At 39.5% G+C, this 21,970-nt stretch overlaps 1 protein-coding gene across 1 annotated transcript; it reads left to right on the top strand.

The window, feature by feature from the left end:
* Positions 1-777: 777 nt before the first annotated feature.
* LOC144201918 (uncharacterized) lies at positions 778-20,771 on the top strand. The gene is made up of 3 exons (XM_077724763.1): positions 778-1,127; positions 16,802-18,406; positions 19,898-20,771. Exons 2-3 carry the CDS (start codon positions 16,952-16,954, stop codon positions 20,378-20,380), a joined length of 1,938 nt encoding a protein of 645 aa, XP_077580889.1. The 5' UTR covers positions 778-1,127; positions 16,802-16,951; the 3' UTR covers positions 20,381-20,771.
* The last annotated feature ends 1,199 nt before the right edge of the window (positions 20,772-21,970 follow it).

Raw genomic sequence — 21,970 nt, 5'->3', positions numbered from 1 at the left:
CCCCAAAAAAGCTGCTCAAGATGAAAGCAGCAGGGTTTTATTAAGATGAAATATAGCATCTAAAAATATATATCTGAAGAAAGATCGCATTCTTTATATTGATTTTTTTGTGCGCTTTCCATGTTTAGTAAATGAGAGGTAATAGTACTAAAAAAAACATCCTATTTACCTAGTTTGAGAACCATATTTCACAAAGAGCTGCAGTGGTTGCAGGTTTTCGTTCCAATCCATCTAAAGGATATCCTTTCATCAATATGCTGTTTTATGAGTGCAATTGGTGGATTATAGGCAGGTGTTAATTTTTTCCCCCAGAAACCGCGTAAATTGGGTTGAGCAAAAACTGCCCCCGTAATGTCCCGGTTTGCCTACCCCTGGAATAGAACTGTGTAGTGCCACTGCACACACGGCGGGTAACCCAAGAAAAAGAAGTGTCGCCTCTGTCATGGCAGTGAGGAATCATAAACTTAATTACAGCTGGTGGTGCTTTACACCTACTGCAACTTGTCAGCCAGCGCTTCCTCACATCCAGTACATACACTCTGGTCTCAGCAGGTGCACCTTTGCCTTCATCCGTCCTGGCCTGGGATTGGCCGATGAGGTTAAGAAGCTGTTGTGTTGCAACAAATAGCAAAAGCCACAGGGACGGTTCATTCTGCCTTCTGCTAAAAGGAGGTTAATAAGCCAAGGCATCGGGCTGTCTGCCAAACATGAGCGTCAATGCCAAAGCTCTCACAATGAGACTGACTGTATTACCACTGAGCTCTGCCTAATTATACACTCCATTGCAGTTAGGGGGAAAAGTTAGCAAGTGTCAGCAAGCACTTGTAAAGGAATAAGGGAAGAGTGATGTGAGGGGAGGGGTTGTGAGATCAAGAGAGCTGTGGAGAGAGAATACTCTGACAGGGAGATAGAAAGTGAGAGAGGGAGAAAAAGGAAGGGTGCGAGGGAGGGAGCAAAGAGGCGTTTAGAGAGTGAAAAGAAGGAGAGGAAGAGACACGATGAAGAGAGGAAAGGCTGAGCAGTAGCGAAGAGCAAAGTGGATATGTTTTCAGGCATGCTGCTGCCCTTGTCAACCAGATCCAATGAGTGAACTCTCCGGTAGCAGATGTCCTCAGGCACTCATCGAGGTATGTCACCACCCCTCTTCTTCTATTGTATCTTTGTGAAGTACTTGGTGACTGAAACTGTGACTATGAATGAGAGACACTGTTACCTTCAGAGTGTTGATGAAGTAAGTACCTCCAAGCATGTCCCAATTGTCTGCTTGCGTGAAAGGATTAATGTTCACTATTCACACAAAAAAGATGGCACCTACATGCATGCGTCCCAGTGTGTATGAATGTATGCTATTCAGAAATGCAAGCCAGCACCTGGGTGTGTGTTCACGCGTATGCAGGAATGCGTGTGCGTTTCTATACGTGTGTGTGTGTGTGTGTGTTTGTCTGTGTGTGTGTGTGTGTGTGTGTGTGTGTGTGTGTGTGTGTGTGTGTGTGTGTGTGTGTGTGTGTGTGTGTGTGTGTGTGTGTGTGTGTGTGTGTGTGTGTGTGTGTGTGTGTAGGCGCGTGGTGGGGAATAACCGAGAGAGTGTGAACAAGCTGGTGAGTGTGACTGATCCAGAGAGAGTGTGAGTGAGCAAGAGAGAGGGAAAGAGAGAAGGAGGTGGAGGTGCATCACTCAGCCTGATCAGGACTTTCAGAATTAGAGCAGTGGGCTTAAATAGCCCTGGTCCAGAGATAGCAAGGGGCCCTAGAGGAGGTGTGTTCAAACAGGCAAAGAACAAATTAGATTGGGCAAGGTGGGACAATTGGCACTCGGAAGCAATTTGAAAAAGAGGTAAGTGAGAGAAAGAAAGACGTGTTTAATACATAAAGTTGGTTGGGAGAACAACATTACCGAGAATGTGTACAAACAGTACATTGAACTCAAAATAGTGGGGTGAGAAAAGATTGTGGTGGAATATAAAATACAAAAAGAAGAAATCTCTTTCCAACTCATACAGTGTTTTTTTCTGTAGAAGACCCAGTCTAAAATGACTGTTGCTATGGATCTTTGTTAGCTTTAATAATTGACGGCACTTAAATACTTCACTTGTTCCATTTATGAGCATTCTCTGTTTCATTTTACATGATGAAGCATAGTCAATATTTTTGAAGGTGCATGATGTACTAGATCATGTCCCATTGTTCAAATGTGTCCACTCAAATGATGGAATGATGTGCAGTCTGAATAAGACATTTGAAAAAAAAGAATTCTTTACATGTCTCCTAAGGAAACGGGTCGACATGAATGGCTGCTGGCACTTTAAGAGGTCTATTTTTGCAGAGGCCCACATGAGGCCTACACAGAAAGTAGTGGACGGGCCGATTGGCTCACTTGTGTGACTCCACACCTCACATCCCAGTAGCCCCTAACCTTGTGACTAAGTGACTGTGAAAGTGAGTGATAAAAGTCTGAGCATGTGCTTTCTCAGCAAAAAATCAAACACACAAAAGATTTAAAGTCAGTGCTACAGGTTTTGCAAGTAACAAGTGCCTGCCCTTTTTCTAGTGTATTTCTCTGAAGCCTCAAAGTGGTCATGAGTAGGAACCTGTGATTTAAAAAAAAAAAATAATAATAATAATAATAAGACAGCGTTTATCTACAGCGCACGTGTGCCAACATTCCCACATTCTTATTTTGATATGCACATAAAACCAAAAGAAATCTGAAACATCCATGCACCCTTCTTGAAATCACATTATTCACTCAAGTGTACTTGCACCCACTCTCTCCATAAAAAAAGGGCGCATCTCGGAATATTTCATACAGTTACAAGTGCATACATTGCTGTACGCCCACGTGCAAAAATACTTACACTTTGTCGAAATGTGAACTTAAAATAATCATCTCCTTATGCAATCTGCATGTTATATAATGCATGGCCTGTCATTATCACAGGGCTCCTTCACACCCTGCTTTGCTTCTCCACCTCCGATACCTACACACAGACAGTCAAAACCCATACATACACATAACACTTGATGTTGACAGTCATGTGCTTTACTCCAGAATTCTAACCCACTTGTAATGTGTGCTCACCCAGAGCCTTGCAGATGAATGAAAACGAAAGAAGGTGAAAAAGACTACCGAACAATTGTAAATACTACATGCTACTAAGGCTAGGTGATTTGACTGTAAAAAGGATGATTTTTTTTAACAGTATCAACCTCTCTTGTTTCTTTTCCCCAATTAGACTAATAGACAAAGGATACACTGGGTATATATATCACTCGGCTTTTTGGGAGGAATTTTATGTCATCAGAAACCAACAACAAACATTTTACATTAAGGTAATAACAATAAAACTGAGAAAAGCAGGAGAAGTAGGTGTCTGTCAACATAATAGTTATTCCGTGACCGGACGTTTTGTCGAACGGACGTTTGGTCGACGAACTGTCCGTCGACCAAAGGTCCGTGTACCCTGAACAACTCTGCAAATTCTGGGAACAAACTCAGCCAAACAATCACAAAAGTATTATATAAATTGTGCATTTAAAAACATGGAAAATATGTTGGTGTTCACTGCTTCAAGGGCTTTCTGGCTTATCTCAAGTGTGCGGGATAATTGTTAGAAATGTATTCATTCATGTTCCAATCCACTTATTCTCACCAGAGTTGGGGGGTTGCTGGAGATTATCTCAGCCAATTTTTGGTAGTAGGCGGGGGACAACACCTAGAATTGAATACCAGCCAATCGCAGGAGGATGATTGTTGCTCACAGTCACACCCTTGGCTCAATCCCTATAGCATTTTTTCCATAGATCTTCCGTACTGCGCATCCTCATAAGGGTTTGAGGGTTGCCGGAGCTTGTCCCAGCTGACATCGGGCAAAAGGTAGACTACACCGTAGACTGATAGCCAGTCAGCCATAGGGCACACAAAGAGACAAACAACCATACGCACTCAGAATCATACCGCCACCAGCGAGAATTGAGCCCGCGCCTGTGTCTGAACCTTGATGCCATCAAGGGCCCTTTAGCATTTCCCATCCTAAAATTAGTCCTCATCCATTTTTAAACTGCCCGTTTATTTTGAAGGGGGTTAGCTGGAGTGAAAAATGTTATCCCACACCTACATATGTTGTGGGGAGTGGGTGGGTCACTCTTTCGCTGTTAGCAGTCTCCAAGATTGAAGGTTTTTCACAAATTGGCTGAACAATACACAAGTAGGCAGCTTAGTTCACACAAATCTGCGTATGGCGGGAAGGTCTTTGAGTGCATGAAGTGAAGTAGCACTCTCTTTCCATTTTTTATTTTATTATTATTTTTTTTTAACCTCGGCTTCCTCCCCTTGTGCATCATCAAGCCACTTGCTTTCTCCTCTGGTCCTTATCCGCAATAAGGGTTAGGGCCCTTTCAACCTTGTCACTCACATCTTACACCTACACAGAGTTTATGTGCATGCCGTGGCCTCTGTGTGGATGTTCTCCTGTACAGACAATACAGACATGCTTGACACAATATATTGCACATTATTGGTTTTGGTGTCACTGTATGAGGAAGCAACATCCGAGACATCCTGTAGCTCCTATAGCGTCAATAAAAGATGTTCTTGCCTTTTATACCCTTGAAATGCTTTTCATTTTCTTTTTCTTTTAATACCTTTTTGAATGCCACTCGATCAAACATTCACTTTGACCTTTAGCTAGTTCAATCACGACTCTCTTAGTTGGGAATGATCAGCACAGATGCTCAAATGATTCAATAAAGAGTGTCTACTGTTTGTTAAAAACAACTTCCAAACGTGTCTGATTTGATATTCAAGGCTGCCTATTATGGTACAGGCAATAAATATGAGCAGTGACAAAGTAATTCCAGACAGCCTCTGTGCAGACAGTCTAGACAGATTTTTTTGACTGACACTCCAGCTACAGACAAGAGACCTGGCTGTTGTCCCTCCATAGAGTTACCATCAATGCATTTGCTTATAGCATGCTGTAACTTTGCTTCTAAACCAGACAACTAATGTATTCCCACTTTCTGAAAGAAACAAAAAAACACACACACCCACTAGGATTATGTGTCTGAATTGAAAAGAGCTCATCCTCCTCACTAATTCAGGAAGTATGAACTCTCTAGAGTGGAGACTTTGAGATTCATTAATATTATCATTATAATTTATTATGATCTTTACTATTATTAACAATGTTATATTATTATTATATTAGTATCATTATTTATTTATTTTATATTTATTGTTATTATTATATTTATAATCATCATTATTATTGTTATGATTATTACTTATTCAGATCGCGAGGGTGCTCAAGCCCAGCTCAGCTGAATTCGGGCGTTAAGCGGGGTCCTTGTGCAGGGCACAAGGAGAGGAACAACCATTGAAGCAATGTTGAGTGTTCAATCAGCCCACCCTGCATTTTTTTGGAATGTGGGAGGAAACCGGAGTACCCGGAGCAAACTCACACAAGCCCAAGGAGAACATGGAAACTCCACATGGAGGACTGACCTGGACTCGAACCCAGGATCCTAGAACTGTGAGACTGACACGCTAACCACTCAGCAGCCAGGGCACCCATTATTATTATTATTATTATCAATCATTCCTCCGTTTTCTGAGCCGCTTTGTCCTCACTGGATTCACGGGGGTGCTGGAGCCTAATTATTATTATGATTATTATATTGGGTGGCCCGGTGGGGGGACAGATGAGCACGTCGGCTTCACAGTTCTGGGGTCAAGTGTTCAATCCCACATTAATCATCACTGTTTGTAGTTTGCATGTTCTCCCCGGGCTTACATGGGTTTTCTCCAGGTATTGCGGCTTCCTCCCATATCCCCAAAACATGCTGGGTAGGCTGGCTGAACACATTAAATTACCTCTACATATGAGTGAGAATAGATGTCTGTCTCCTTGTGCGCTGCGATTGGCTGTCCCCTGCCTGGTGCCCATTGTTAGCTGGGATAAGCTCCAGCACTCCGGGAAAATCTTGTGAGGAAAAGTGGTTTGGAAAATGAATGAATGAATAAATGAATGAATGGACAGTGTATGGATAATTATATCAATCTCTTGGTAGAGCGTCAGTCAAGTCATAGGCTAAGTACTCTATATGCTACATAGGAAAAAGAGCTTTTTAGAAATTATGAGACGATGTTAAAAATGTCATGAAAGGAAAAATCTTCAAAAAGACTCAAAATGCATTAGAATGAAAGCCACTCTTGGCAGACATTTAAATGTCAGTGAAAGACAACTATCTTAACACCCACTTAAGAAAATGTCAAACTTACATGTTTGCAAAACACTTTTTAACCATCTTCTTGACTTCTGCAAGAAGTTTGTGCCTACATGTATATATAGTCACCGTTTTCTGTAGTTAATTAACAGTTGTACATTTTGTATGAGGCATGTATTGCATAAAAGCCATCTTAAAGTGTGATTGTGGCCCTATTTATAAGCAAGGGGCTGCAAACCAGTACTACCACAAGCTGGGATTTCCTCCTAGAACCAAATTAAGCCTCCCTTGGGCGTACCTGTTAGGATTGTCTAGGATTAACCCAGCTATACATTACAAGCTTCACTCGGTCATCTGCATCACTCAAAATGGTCCCCACTTGCAATGTCATACACGCACACACTCTTTGACTAGATCCACTAGAAGTGACACAATGTTTTATTGAATATAGAATGTTTTATTATTTCTATTATTTTGTTATATTATTTATTTTAAACCTTTTCACAGTCCACTAATATTCCAAATGTTGAAATTAAGGCGGCTTGACAGATGAGTAATTAGCGCATCAGCCTCACAGCTCTGAGATCCTTGGTCCAAATCCAGGTCGGTCCACCTCTATGGAGTTTGCATGTTCTCCCCGGGCTTGTGTGGGTTTTCTCCAGGTTCTCCCTCCCACATTCCAAAATTATGCATGGTAGGCTGATTGGACACACAAAATTGCTCTTAGGAGTGTGAATGTGAAAGGCTGTCCGTTTCCTTGTGCCCTGAGATTGGCGGGCCACCGATTTGAATGAATGAATGAATGAATGAATTAATGTTGAAATTATAATTTAATAACAGTATGACAAGTAGTATTCTAGTAAATGCACTTTGTTTTTAACCAATTTATTATTCTTTACATTACAAGAATATTGTAATAATTTAAACTGATAATTCAGTTATTCATAATTGGTTTCACACAAGGATACTTGTAGGCAAAGCCAATCAATTCACAAGATGATGCACATTTCCAGGCAATATGTTGTATTATAGTTGATTTTAGAGGAATTTTGGACCACTTGTATGTCCTGATAATTTTATGAAGGGATCTGGAATCAATATGTTCATAAACACAAAAAAAGAAGGTACATGAATGACTCATTTTTCTACGTGTCCCTGGCAACATACAGATTAAGGTGCGTGGGGATGTGTGCACGCGCATGTGCGTTAATGTGTTTATAGTAACTATAGTAACTCTTGAGCAATAAGCCCAACCTCATTGTGGATGAGGCGGCTACGGGTTGGACATCCTGTTGAAGAATGGGTCAGATCTGTCTTGTCCCTCTGCTTTCTTTTCTGCTTTGTTATATTCAGCAACACATTTTTTGCTGCATCAGATGTCCATCACAAGAGATCCCATGTGCAACCTCAAAATGGGATTATATCCTTGATACAGACTATGAGAGCAAGACGCAATAAGAAATTCACCAATTTTCTCCACTAAACTGGTGCCTAAAACAGCTGATTTATGGGATGTGTTCACTGAAATGCTCCAAACAAATCTACAGAAAACACCTCATTACAGATGTTCATCCACACAATCAGAGCTCGAGTTTGATCTCCAATCCAACGGCCCCGCAGGTCGGTGTGAATACGATGTAGTATCCATGCCATGCACTAAGAGCAGTGAAATTTTCCAACATACTAGACCATACACGCACTTCTTTGATAACGTTTTTATCTTATGTTGTCTGCATTACATTTTAATAACATTAGAAGAGAAATGATAATGACAACTTGTCACATGCTGTTGTCGTGCAAGCAAAACTTTCCGTCTCAATGATTGTTGTCTTTTTTGATCTCCGGATTCATTATCATTGTAAAAATCCGAGGCCAATCCACAACACAATAGTGGCGCCCACATTCAGAATCTTATGTCTTTCCTCTCAGGATTCACCATCACTGTCAAAACGCGAGGCCAATCTACAATACAAGCACCATTGGATAATTTAGTCTTCAATTAAATTGACATGGATTAATTTGGAAGAAAGTAGCTGAGGAACGTCAACAAGAAAAGACACTCAAAAAACGATTAGACAAACGTTAATTTATCATAGTGTTCAAATTCAATTTTAAGTAAGCATATGCATTCATTTTTATTTTGGTTTTTCTAAGATGGCGCCGTCACGGGGCAGCTAGTGGCAGTAGCTCGGTCATTTCTTATTTGTTTTTCGTGTTTTACAGCCCTTCTGTCTTTTTTTTAAATTACATTTTCATATTTCCATATACATTCCTATTTACTTTACTTTGAACTTTATACTTTTTACTTAAAAGTTTTTACATCTTTCTTTGTTTTGTTAGCCTGGCTGCTTTCTGCTTATTTAGAATACTGAGGAACTGTGCAGATGAGCTTGGAAGAGTGACTCTGCATATTTCTCTACCTTGGGTACAGTCTGCAGAAGTTCCCTAACTTGTGAAAGACTTCCTGTGTGTGGTTCCAGTTTTATCCAACTTTATGTCTTTTTCTTGAGTCTTAAGTCTCCGTTTTTGCTACCGCAACCAAGATGGCGTCGTTCAAGTGGCAGCCGGTGGCGGTGGCTCCGTCCACACTTGCTCATTTTGTGCTTTCGCTGCTTTTCTGTCTTAATGATTTGATTTGGTGATTCTTAATGATCCCATGTTCTTTTCTTTACTTTGCTTTGTACCTTGTGCTTTTGCTTTGTTGTTCTGCGGCCTTTGCGACTGTACTGTCTAACTTGTAACTTGTGTAACTATGCCTTTGCTGTATCTGCATTCTCACCCTTTGCTACTGTCACAATGAAATTTCCTGAATACGGGATGAATAAAGTTATCCAATCCAATCCAATCCAAAAATATAGGTATAATGCTCTCACTGGTACATTTTTAGTCAATTGTCTGCTCATGTAATTCATTAGCCAGGTTGTACAATTTTGTACACATGAAATTAACATCCTCTGTTCTGTGAGGCGATTGTGGCATGAGCATTGCCCATTTAAATTACAGTCAAATGTTGGTTAAGGTTGACAGCTCTCAAATCATTTATTTACAGAAGCTAGTTCCATTACTTGTGGACTTGTCTTGAGTCATAAGAATACATTTCTGAGGTACAGCCTCGATAGTTGACTGGTGTCATGTTACTCATTTGTAGGGTGGCCATTGCCCCAACACCTAAAATTGCCCTCTTCCTCTTTGAATTCATCCACAGGCAGGCAACAGCCTTTCAGAAATCCAAAAGACTATCCTTTCGATTCATATAGAATATCAGAAATATCACGTGCGATGACTTTTCTTAAGATTTTCCATTCAAAGTAACACATTTGTACCTATTAAAATCATGAGTGTGGAGGTGAAAATTGTGAATCGGGGGCGTCTTATACAAGAGAAATTGTACAATTCAACGATTTTAAGGCATTCTTAAGGTTACGGCTTATACACGGAGGTGGCTAATATTCAAGAGAATATGGTAATTCAAACTCATCTATATATACTCTTGCTAACTGTTGCGTTGACAACAGAAAATGACTCATCTGTGGCAGTTGTGCCTACAATATTAAGGCATATCAGATGTTTTTGAGAGCTTAACAATGCCTACCTATTCTTGCACTTCAATTCAACGACCAGTCACAAACACATTGGAGTGTGTTGCATTCCGGTCCAATTTCCGGAAAGGAGGACAAATCGCTGTCCTGCTTGAGGCTGCTCAGGATGCAGGGCGGCACATTTGAATTTAGTGCGGCCTGCATCATGAAGGACGTACCCCCCCCCTTGCGGACTTGCTCTGACTCAGTGTGTGTGAACGTTGCTTGTGTGCGTGAGTGTGTGTAATTAATGAGGAAGGACGGATGGATGCATGTTTGACTTTTGTATACTGCATTTGCTTTTAAATCAAAGTCCAGTTCTGACAATAAATAGATGACATCTGGGTTATGAATGTTCTTTCACCCCTTTTCAAAAGCAGACATAATTTGGATTGGGACTCTTCAATCTTTTTCACGATTGTTCAATAATTAACAATCATCGTAAATATCAAATTGAGACAATTTATAGAGCACTTTTACCTGCACTATAAGTACCCCAATTAGTTAAATGTCAGTTGTTGTTTTGGTACTTGTTTTAGTGCTTGAATTTTTAAATCTTCCCTGGGCTTTATGTGGCAAGAAAGATAATGTGATGTATGGTTTTGTTTAAAATTACTTTCCACAAATTCTCCATAAATAATAACCACAATATGAAAAATATTGAATGACTGCAATTTTGACAACATTAATGGCGGTTTGCAAATGGGTTCACACAGATTCAAAGTACATAATATTCAAGATGCAATTTTTTTCAAAGGATAAAAGTAATGCTTGCAATAAATGTTCAACAAAATGTTTATCAGCCAACACAGAAAATGCCATAAGTATGTTTGTGTGGACTAATTAGCTGAAATACATCATCCTCCTAAGTGCACTTAAGCTGTCTGGATATGATGTTGAATGAGTATAATAATATTGCAGTATTAAACCTGCTAATTATGTTGAAGGGACCCTTCTTGAAAATCATTCCACATACCACTTGTTTGTGTTTTCCTTAGCTCCTTGCATTTGATTTCTTTATTGGACAAGTTCTAACATCCATTAATCAAAGGATTTTAGTTTAATATTTAGTTTATTCATTCATTCATTTTCTGAACCGCTTTATCCTCACTAGGGTAACGGGGGATACTGGAGCTTATCCCAGCTGACTTTGGGCCAGAGGCAAGGGACACCCTGAATCGGTGGCCAGCCGATCGCAGTGCACGATGAGACGGAAAAAACATTCACGCTCACACTCATACCTAGGGCGAGTTTAGTGTCCAATCAGCCTACTATGCATTGCCTTTGGAATGTGGGAGAAACCTGGAGCCTATTTATTTTATGTATTTTAAAAATAATAATAATAAAACCCCGCAGCTAGTGCACTGGAAATCACAGAAGAAATTAATTGAAAGCTTTCCTACGGCACCTTTGTTGGTGCGCGAGCAAGCGTGTTTGTCATATCGTTATTAAAATCAACACTTCAGAGAAAGAGCAAAAGCTTGCAAAAGCATTATTGCTGGCGAGTTTTCTTTTGAGTCACAAGAAGCAAGAAAATGTGTGTAGGATGAAACACTTCATGCTTCTCATTTATCTTCTGTGCATGTCACGCTGTCCTCAAACTAAGTGAATTATTTTTTAATTGGACCTAAAGAGCAAAGTGACCAAACATAGCTAAATTGTGGTGCAATATCTGATACCCTGCAAGTCTTCAAGGGTGGATGATGGGCAGCCAAAATTTGGCCATGATGTCGCACAGGTTCCAACCAATCAGAATTGCCACGCCATATGGCAGAGAAAAAATACATTTTTGATCACAAATCACTACCCACGATGCAGCAAATTTATCAAATCAAAGTGTTTACGTACCCAAAAATGCCATGCCATAAGGCAGAGAAAAATTACATTTTTGACCACAAATCACCAACCACGATCCAGCAAGTAGTATATCAAATCAAACTTTTTATGTATTGTGTTTTATTAAATTTGTCATATAATGAAATTGTCTAATTGTGTGCATGTGTACATCTCTACCTTTGCTCATTTTCAATATCAAAAAGTCACACATTGCAATGCTTTTTTATAATACAGCTAAAGCCTCAGTAGCGCTATGCTGTTTGAGTTGGCATCTGCATATATATATATATATATATATATATATATATATATATATATATATATATATATATATATATATATATATATATATATATATATATATATATATATATATATATATATATATATATATATATATATATATATATATATATATATATATATATATATATATATATATATATATATATATATATATATATATATATATATATATATATATATATATATATATATACATATATATATATATATATATATATATATATATATATATATATATATATATATATATATATATATATATATATATATATATATATATATAATTTATTTTAATTTTTTTGTGTCACATTTGGCTCTACTGTACAGTCTAAGCTCACCATGTAAAACTAAGGTAAGATACATAGAAGATACTTTTTTAATATTTCTGCAAAGTTAGTTTACCACTTTTCACCCTTTTGTACGTATTGCCTTAATCCATGCAGCTGATTTACATGATTAACTAAACTTTTAGGATTGATCAGAGATCTGCATTTTGTGAAGCTACTAAATTTTGATGCTGTCAGTATGCCTCTTCCCAGCAAACAAGCAAGACATTTTTGGTGTTTCACTTTATTTGCAGCTTGTTACTACCAGATTTAGGTTTTTGTATTTTTCTCTAATACATTCAAATGGATTCATACAGCGATGCATTATAATAACATTTAATTAATTAATCAGACTAATTATTGCATTGTAACTGGAGTGGATCATATGACTCAGCGATGCAGATGCCAAGTAAATAATAATCAAAACTGAAAAAACTAGCACAAATTTAATGAATGAACCGATAGACGACATCAACTCAGTTGGTGTGTTTGAATCTCAGGCCTCAAAAACTAATGGATACAATAATATCAGATTAGTGTACCCAACACTGTGGCTGTGCAGCATCTTGGGTTGTTTGTGTGTGAGCATTCGTATCTCTCAGAGTGATTAAAGCAAGTGGGCGGCAGCAGCAACTGGTCTGCCTGTGCGGCTCTGCATAGCAGACATGTTTCTCACTGTTAGATATTACTCATTTCCTCAGTCATTTGCACACACTAACGCGCACACACATACCATTCGCCACGCATAACAGAGACGAACAAGACTCAGTTATTTCCCCTAATTTTACTGTCTCGCTTTTAAGACTTCACAAAGAAAGATCATAAGGTGGGTAGGTGTACACATAACTGTTGAAATATCCAGGTGTTGAAAGTGGCAGTGGTACCGAATAGTGGGTTTGATCATCTCGGACGTTTGGGATATGAATGGCACACTACCCTGGGATGGCTGCTCGACCTGCTCTCAGGTCAGTCTTTCGTCAAAGCTTCATTCGGCCGGCTGTCTGCATCCACATCAAGTTTGCGCGCTCGATGGAGGCGTCAGAAAAACAGCTCTACAGAAAAGGCGTGATGATGCGGCATGATTAAATACAAACATTTAATCTTTCTTACCAGAGTCTAGACATTAAATAGGGTTCATGAATTTTTCTTCCAAGGACCATTCATAGAAAATAAAACTGATGTTCACAGAGGGGATTTAAAATGTAATGTAAATGAGTATACAACATTTTCCATGAACTGGAATGGATGTTGTTAATACTCCCACAGCAAATTGACTGCACCAAAAAAGCCACTCTATATGCATGTGTGCACCGTGTAGGAGTCTTCTTTTAGAAGGAATTTCTTTGCAAACACCCCCACATGCATAGAATTTCTTGCCTTTTTTAAACATACTATTTGGCAGGTTTCCAGCAGGTTTTTGAGAAACTTTTTTTAATCAGGGTTATCAAACGGACAAGGATTTTCTATTTAAAAAAAAAAAATCAGATTAATAATTATATTACATAATTATGCTCTGGCACTGTCATAAAGACTGAAAGATCATTTATATATAGTCTTTCCAGTTTAAATTAATTGGAATTCTATTGTTGTGAACAGGGACGCCTGATTTTGTAGTGGTTCACGCGCCTGACTATGGTGCGGGCAAGTGTGGGATCGATTCCCGCTCGGTGGCAGTATGATTGTGAGGGCAGGTGGTTGGTTGTCTCTCTGAGTGGTCTGTGACTGACTGGCAAACGGTCTAAGTTGTAGTCTGCCTTTTTGCCCTAAGTCACCTGGGATAGCCTTCAGCAAACCTCCGCAACCCTTGTGAATATACTCGGTACATACCATGAAATGAATGAGAACGAATGTTGTCAGGGCGGCCTGGTGGGGCGAGTCGTTAGCGTGTCGGCCTCACAGCGCTGGCGTCCTGGGTTCAAATGCAGGTCATATCCATCTGTGTGGAGTTTGCGTGTTCTTCCAGGCCTGCGTGGGTTTCCACTGGGTACTCCGGTTTCCTCCCACATTCCAAAAGCATGCATGGTAGGCTGATTGGACACTCTAAATTGCCCATAGGTATGGGGGTGAGTGTGCATTGATGTCAGTCTCTTTCTGCCCTGCGATCGGCTGGCCACCGATTCAGGGTGCCCCCCGCCTCTGGCCCGGAGACAGCTGGGATTGGCTCCAGCACCCCCTGCGACCCTATTGATGAATCATTTTGGAAATTTTTGCTTCTAATGTGTTTGAACTCTGAACCATAAAATCACATCAAAAAAGAAATAATACACATTAGAGTGTGGAGTTAAATTTCTTGTGTTGTTGATATTTCTTTGGCGCAAAATATCTACATGGATCTGAGACTCTGACTCTCACACTCAAAAGAAACTGCCAATTTTTCAGTTTTCCACTCAGATGTATAAACAGCTTGCTTGTCTCTAACACTTAATCTGTTTTTGGAGCGTCCAACTTGTTGGGAGATAGTTTAACTGCCATTCCGTGGAATTTCCGTATGCATGCACGTACATCTATGTGTGTGTATGTGTGTGTGTATATATATATATATATATATATATATATATATATATATATATATATATATATATATATATATATATATATATATATATATATATATATATATATATATATATATATATATATATATATATATATATATATATATATATATATATATATATATATATATATATATATATATATATATATATATATATATAATTTCAGTAACATGCTCATTTATTTATATATTTAGTCATGTACCGTGACAATGACATTTTCCGAATACGGGATGAATAAAGTTGTCCAATCCAATCCCCATCTCATTTCTATAACTGACAAGATGTGTGTGCGGGCACAGTTGCTATGGGGACAAGCGTGGCGGCTGTTGAGATGGCGCTACTGCTAGTTGGTTTCGGGTGAGCGTGGGGCCAAGAGGCAGCATGGCGTTGTGGCTGTGGTGAAGCAAGGAACAGCTGGGATGACAAGACGGTGGTTGAAAGGCCTCATTTGGAGTTATTTTTTGGGATGAAAGAGAAATAGAACAGCTCCCTTTCATTTCTCACTGAATGAAACAAGCTTGCAAAATCTGTGACACCTTGGATGTCTCAAACACACACAAAAACCTAAACAAATAAACACATTCACACATTCTCCCGTATTCCGTGCAACATGGCATGCATTCACACAGTTCTCGCCTCTTTTGACAAATATTTAGTTGGCACGGACAGATACTCACTATCTACAACAACTGGTGCTCTCTCTGTCAGCTTTTGGGTGGGTGGCGACCAGCTTTGACTGTCACTAGGGGAGCGAGCACTGCGGGCTGTGGGAGTATTTGCGTGTTTGTTGCTGTCTGTGTGTGTGAAAGCGAAGAGCCGGGGGGTGTATGTTAGGGGAGTACTTGGTTTGAGGCAAAGGGAAAGTACTGATAGGACGCTTGTGTAAAATGCCAACGGGTATAGAGTGGGTAATAAATGAAAAAGATATTCCAATCCTCAACAGTGTTAGAGATGAAAACAATCCAGTGGTGTGTGCCTGCCTGTGTGTGTTTAACTCACAAAGGAATGAATCGCCTTCATTAGTTCGTAGGTGTATTTTTAACCTTTGTGTGGGTGCAATGTGCTTGAATGAAATGAGTTAGGTTGTTCCAGTCCGACCACAAAACACTCAGGTAATGACTACCCATTGCTACCAGAAGATTGAACACAAATTGTCTCTAGGTATGACTGGCAACTGAGTCAGGATGTAGGGTAGCTAGTACTCACAGTTATAGCTGGGTTAGACTCCAGCACCCTCCAAGGATAAGTGGAATAGAAAATGGATAAATGAATGAATGTTTCGTTTTATATGATAGATAAAATGCCGAGTTCACTCCTTTACTTAAGTTCACTCCCTACATGTATTGTGTCTATCTTGTACAGCCTTAACAACTTATTATTCAATCTATTTATTCTGTTATGTCAGAGACTACTGCTTCGAGCAGTGTTCCATGAATTTGTTTCAGCAAGCCACCGTAATAACCTCTGGTGAAATTTGACTCCATTTCACCATTCAAGTGAAGTCGGGCAATTGTACACCCATAAAGCCATTGTGGTCGTCTACACTCAAGCAAAGTTTTCAAAGTGATTCATTATGTAAAGCATTATACGGTGAAAACGAGAGGCATAACACATAACATTTCATCTGTTTACCTTACTCACTAATAAAAGGTAAAGCTATCTTCTCTGCTATAGGTATCTGCCAGAAATTTCCGATATAGAAGAACTCAAATTTTAATTTGTGCCATTTTATGAGAAAGTGGCTATATTTTAATGTATTATTTTTTGTCTATTTAATGGGCAATATCTTTATTTTTTCTGTTTTCAATTTTTGTCCATTTGATGACGGATGCTGTAAAAAAAAATCACTCAATAGGTTTTTTGAATACTGATTATAAACTTTTTGTATTTCGATTTGCATTTTACTATTCAGTTTAAATTTGACATGCAAATCATTTTGGACACTTGGTTACTTCTTTGTATCTCTTCTATAGGTGAGTGTCTTCAGTCCTGAAAAATCTCCAGTGATCTAACAGCGATGCTGTGCCACAGCCTTTGCCTGTGCCCCTCATTTTCTCGTGAGGCCCATGTGACCTAGCTTACGCCCACACACAGGGGGGACCCACTGCCGCTGGAGCCCACCCATGAATCCCAGCCCTGACCGCGGCAAAGAGTGCCTCCCTCCCAAGAAGAGGGAATCTCGACAAGGGTCATCTGAACCCTACTTTCCCCCTCCAGATGAATTTAAACCCCCTGTGCCGTTTCGGAACAGATCCAACACGGGACGAGGGGAGAGCAGCAGGGAGGTTGAGGAAAGGGCTCAAACGAATACCCTCAACCCTCATATTCAACACACTCCTCCACCTGTACCTGCTCCTGCACCCTTGCCATGGCCTTTGAGCTACCCTTCCTCTGTGCCCCTTCCATTTTTTCAAGGACATGTTGTGGATAGAAGGGGTTCCGGCTCTCCCGCCTGGAGGGAGGATCCTTTTTCAACACCACTGCCTCACCACTCCAGGTGGCTTCGAGCTGAAGGGCCTCTTTCCTCCCCATCCTCCTTTAAGACTCCCTTCCCATCTGATTCGAGAGAGATGTGGTCTTATATGAACAGTGGACGACAAGATTACAGCACCTCTCTCTTCTCGCCGTCCTACTTGCTTGGCCATACTTCCCTATACACTCAACAGCCAAGTTTAGTCGAAGCCAGAAACAGATACCTGGGAAAGAGGCCGAATGGACTGGATGGGCCGGCCAGCAGGAATGTCTCTACTACTCGGCCTTTACTCACAGGGGACTATGATATTTTCAGAACAAGACTTGATGCAAGTCAGCACAACTCTCATACTAATGGTGGACGTAGACAGCAGGAAGATCTGACACCTCATGCTCAATCAGGGGGCCCATTTTTTTCAGACTCTAAAGCTCAGGAGGGCCACGAGCAACATTCCTTACTGCATCGGCGAACAATACCGACCAGTCCCCATCCTCTGGGGCACGAACCCAGTGTAGATAGAGAGAGAATATTGGATGCTGGAATGGCCCCAGCACCTGAAGCTCACATCTACTACTCTTTGGGACCTGTCTGCCAGCCAAGCCCTCAGACCTCTCAGTCTTACCCAGCCTACAGTCCCTCAGAAACACCACTGTATAACGTGCATGTAGAGCCAGGCCCAAAGAAGCACAATCAAAGGAGCTGCTCCAACTCACCACCAGGTCCGTTGAACTGCCATGACAGGTCCCTAAAAGGTTATACCAGACACCAAGACAAAGAGCGAGAAAAGACTCTCCATAGGGACAGGGAGCGAGAAAGAGAGAAAGAAAAGCACCTGAAACATAACAGGGACCATCTTCAAAGTTCGCTCTCTGCTCTTAATCCATCTACCCCTCCACTCCTACCTCACTTCACCAAGGGTTCGCTCATTGAGCTAGCTAGTGGGCAGTTGAAACAAGTGGAGAAGCTGCAGACAGACGACTTCTTGAAGAGCGCTGAAACATCCCCAGAGTTCCATCTGAGCACCTGCACGGTCTTACTTATTTCACCCAGCAGCTCACAGGGTGTCAGGCATTTGCAGGTCCACCTCACAGATCGCAACACCCAGGCAAGCAATCTCATTAAAATTGCAGATACAAGCAAAATAGCTCAAACTTCTCTTGTTTAATTGAAATATTTTAAAGCAGGGGTCTCCAAACTATTCCACAAAGTGCAACAGTGGGTGCCACATTACACTCCAACCACACAAGTGTCTAACAAATGCAATCAGTTGATTGCAGTCTGATGCTGCTTGGTTTAGCAAAAAACTCACTGGTTTCCCATAGAAAAGAACTAAAAACTAATTAATTTGTTGCAACCCTCTGAAAAAACGTAGAACACAGGATATTGGATTGGAAAAACATTTATTTTTTCTAATTCGCCATCAATTAACAAAGTAACAAATGACTAGTGCCAAAATTATACGGATTTCGAACGGGCTAGAGAGAGACGGACAGAGGGGGGGGGGGTTCTTTTTGCACGGCAACATGCTCTAAACATAAGATAAACACATTTAAATGAACTTGGATTACAATGCAGATTACAACCCTAACCATAACCCTAACCCTCAAAAAATAAATTTAATCTAACCTAACAATAAACTCCATTCTAATTTTGTTTGACATTTTGATACCTTTCATTTTCCAAGTTGGCTCTTTTTGCCCCGCCCCCACACTGACTTTCAGTCAATATCGAGGGTTGTTTAAGTTTGTATTCCCTTCAAAATATTCCCAAAATGATGCATACAAATGTCCTCACAATAGGATAACGCACGACCAATAGCCAACGAGAAGTAGTATATACATACGCCATTTGCACTAACGGGAAGAAAAAACACTGAATTCAATACCACTGTATTGTGCTTTTCAGCTGCTTAATAAACTGATATTTATTAAACAGCTCACAAAATCTCTAGAAACTAATGACAGAAATAGATGTAATATCCTCAACAATAGCATTTCTTGACTTTATTTTACAATGTGATGCATCATTTACTGCTTATATTTTATTTTGCATTATTTTTACTGATTCAAAATATGTGAATCAAATTGGTATTGGCAAAACATATCTTGGTTAAAATCGGATTGCATCAGATATCAAAAAGCCATTATTGCAACATCTCTATTGAGTACCAGTTTGGAAAACCCTGCTTTAAAAGTACAGACAACAATTAAATGACTTTCTTGGAAATGACTTTGGCTCAATGTATTTAAATATACAAAGCGTGCATTTTGTCTACTAATTGAGAATATAAACCATTTGGTGATGTTGGTTGTACCCATGCACACGTGCATGTGATAATGGGCATTACTGAAGGTTATCTGTTATACTTGCATTACTTAAGCAAAAATTGTATCACCATTGATAAAGTTCCGGCCCCCATGACAAACTGGCACTTCCTGGATATATATTCTTCTTCACTAATATGCATATTGATATTTAATTTTCCAATGTTGGAAGAACATTCTTTCTACTGGCATGCACATGATAGATATGTTATGAGTCTTTTTAATGTTTCCCAACGTTAGCTTGAATTTATGATGCCTATTTATTTTCCAAGGAGATACTGAAGGTCTTGGTGGAGTATCCGTTCTTTGTCCAGGACCATGGCTGGTCTTCTTGCAGCCCTCAAAAAACAACACAAGTCTATGGCCTTCCCTGTCGCCAGCTCACAGAGGGAGACGTCTGCCTTGCTCTGACCCCAACACCCAAGCAACTCCAGCGGACAAACGTGCGTATTTCCTCCAGGGTCCAACGCACACATCACCTTTCCAGGGTGGCAGCAGGAGGACCTAGCAGCTCACACAGGGAACAAATGCCCCCTCCGCCACCACCTCCCCCCTTTCCTCATCATCCGCCTCTAAGTGGGCCTCCTCGGCACACTCCGGCTGCAAAACCTCAAACTCGGGAACTTGGGCCCCCTCGGGAACTTGGGCCCCCTCGGAAACGGCGTTGGTCAGCCCCTGATGTCTTTCCCTCAACAAGAACTGGTGAAAGCCTGTCAGATTTACCTCAAGGCTCCAAGCTGATGAAGTGGCAGTAGAAACTTGCACATGCACACATTCACCTACAGTAAATCAATGTATATGCGCCATGTAAATGTTGCTCTCACTAGGGTTGCAGGTATGGAAAAGTAGAACAATCAAAAATCATCAGTGTTTGCACTGGTACCCCAATGCTTAAACACGTCGACTTGTGGTACGCCTCATTCTCCCTTTTTTTTTGTTAAAATGTATTTTGCACCGGAAGGAGCAGCCACTGAAAATATCTGAGTAGCTCATTGCATACAGACTGCACACTGAAGACAGTGAGACAATCAAGCATTCATGTGTTCACTCTGTTTATGTAATAGTCGTCCCATACGAGTATTTACCAACCATTTGTACTGCAGGGTATCAGTTTCCTATGAAAGTAATATAATTATATATATATATATATATATATATATATATATATATATATATATATATATATATATATATATATATATATATATATATATATATATATATATATATATATATATATATATATATATATATATATATATATATATATATATATATATATATATATATATATATATATATATATATATATATATATATATATATATATATATATATATATATATATATATATATTTAATATACATGTAAAATATCTTACATGTATGCTAAGCATATATAATGCAATTTTGTCCAGGTATTTTGTGTTTGACTTATTTTTTTTCCTCGCTTCTCAACCATTTTGTAAGCATCGGGCTAGGCGGGCAAAACGAATGTAAGAGCACGAGCAACTCTTTGCCTTCTTTGAATCGTTTCACCTTCAACAAGTTGTTTGTCAAGGCATTACTCTTCAATATGTTCTCAACAGGATCTCTGAGAATAGATGCGAGAACACTAATGAAAGATGCGTATCTGACAATCATGTCCAGGCGGACAGATGTGTACCACAGCCTACACACTGTTTTTGCATTAAAAGCTGAATAGTGGAAAAGATGCAGTGAGGTAGAAGAGTAAAGGTGCTAATAACACATTGGAAAATGATGCTTTTTGGCCATGCTTGACCCCTGTCTACTGTATACCAGTGTTATCATTTAATGATGTCTGTATGTATGTATATGTATGTCTCTGTGTGTGTGTACGCGTGGGTATGTATGTATGTTTGTAGTATGTAGTATATAAAATGTATGTAGTATGTGTGTGCGTGCATGCATGTATGTGTGTGTGTGTGTGTATGTTTGTTTGAATGTGTGTGTATGTATGTGTGTGTATGTAGGTATGAATGTGTGTATATATGTATGTATGAAAGCACGGAAAATTATGAAACTATTTTCAACTCTTATACGGGTATCTCTGATTCAGCACAGTCTTTCACTTTAGTTCTTGTGACAAAATCCCTGTTAATAAATGTCATAGCTACAAATGTATATTTTTTAAAATTGTGAATCTGTTATATGATGTTCGCTAGAAATAAATGGAAAAAAGCTTCAGAGAATTTATCTACAATGGTAATTTATTCTAATCATCTGAGTTTTGCTGGATTGTACCAGCACACCACAGTCAAGGACAACTTTTTGACCAATGATTATTCCGTTTCAGAATGTTCTTGCTCTTTTCACAAGAAAAAA

Source organism: Stigmatopora nigra, chromosome 1 (assembly GCF_051989575.1).
Source record: "Stigmatopora nigra isolate UIUO_SnigA chromosome 1, RoL_Snig_1.1, whole genome shotgun sequence".
Lineage (NCBI taxonomy): Eukaryota > Metazoa > Chordata > Actinopteri > Syngnathiformes > Syngnathidae > Stigmatopora > Stigmatopora nigra.
The sequence above is the reverse complement of the archived record's forward strand: the minus strand, read 5'-3'. Positions and strand labels throughout refer to the sequence as shown.

Bases quoted from the DNA above. Each gene is read 5' to 3' on its own strand.
- LOC144201918 (XM_077724763.1), top strand. From the start codon at position 16,952: ATGAATCCCAGCCCTGACCGCGGCAAAGAGTGCCTCCCTCCCAAGAAG. The intron at 18,407-19,897 runs GCAAGCAATCTC...TTATTTTCCAAG, and splicing joins TCACAGATCGCAACACCCAG to GAGATACTGAAGGTCTTGGT.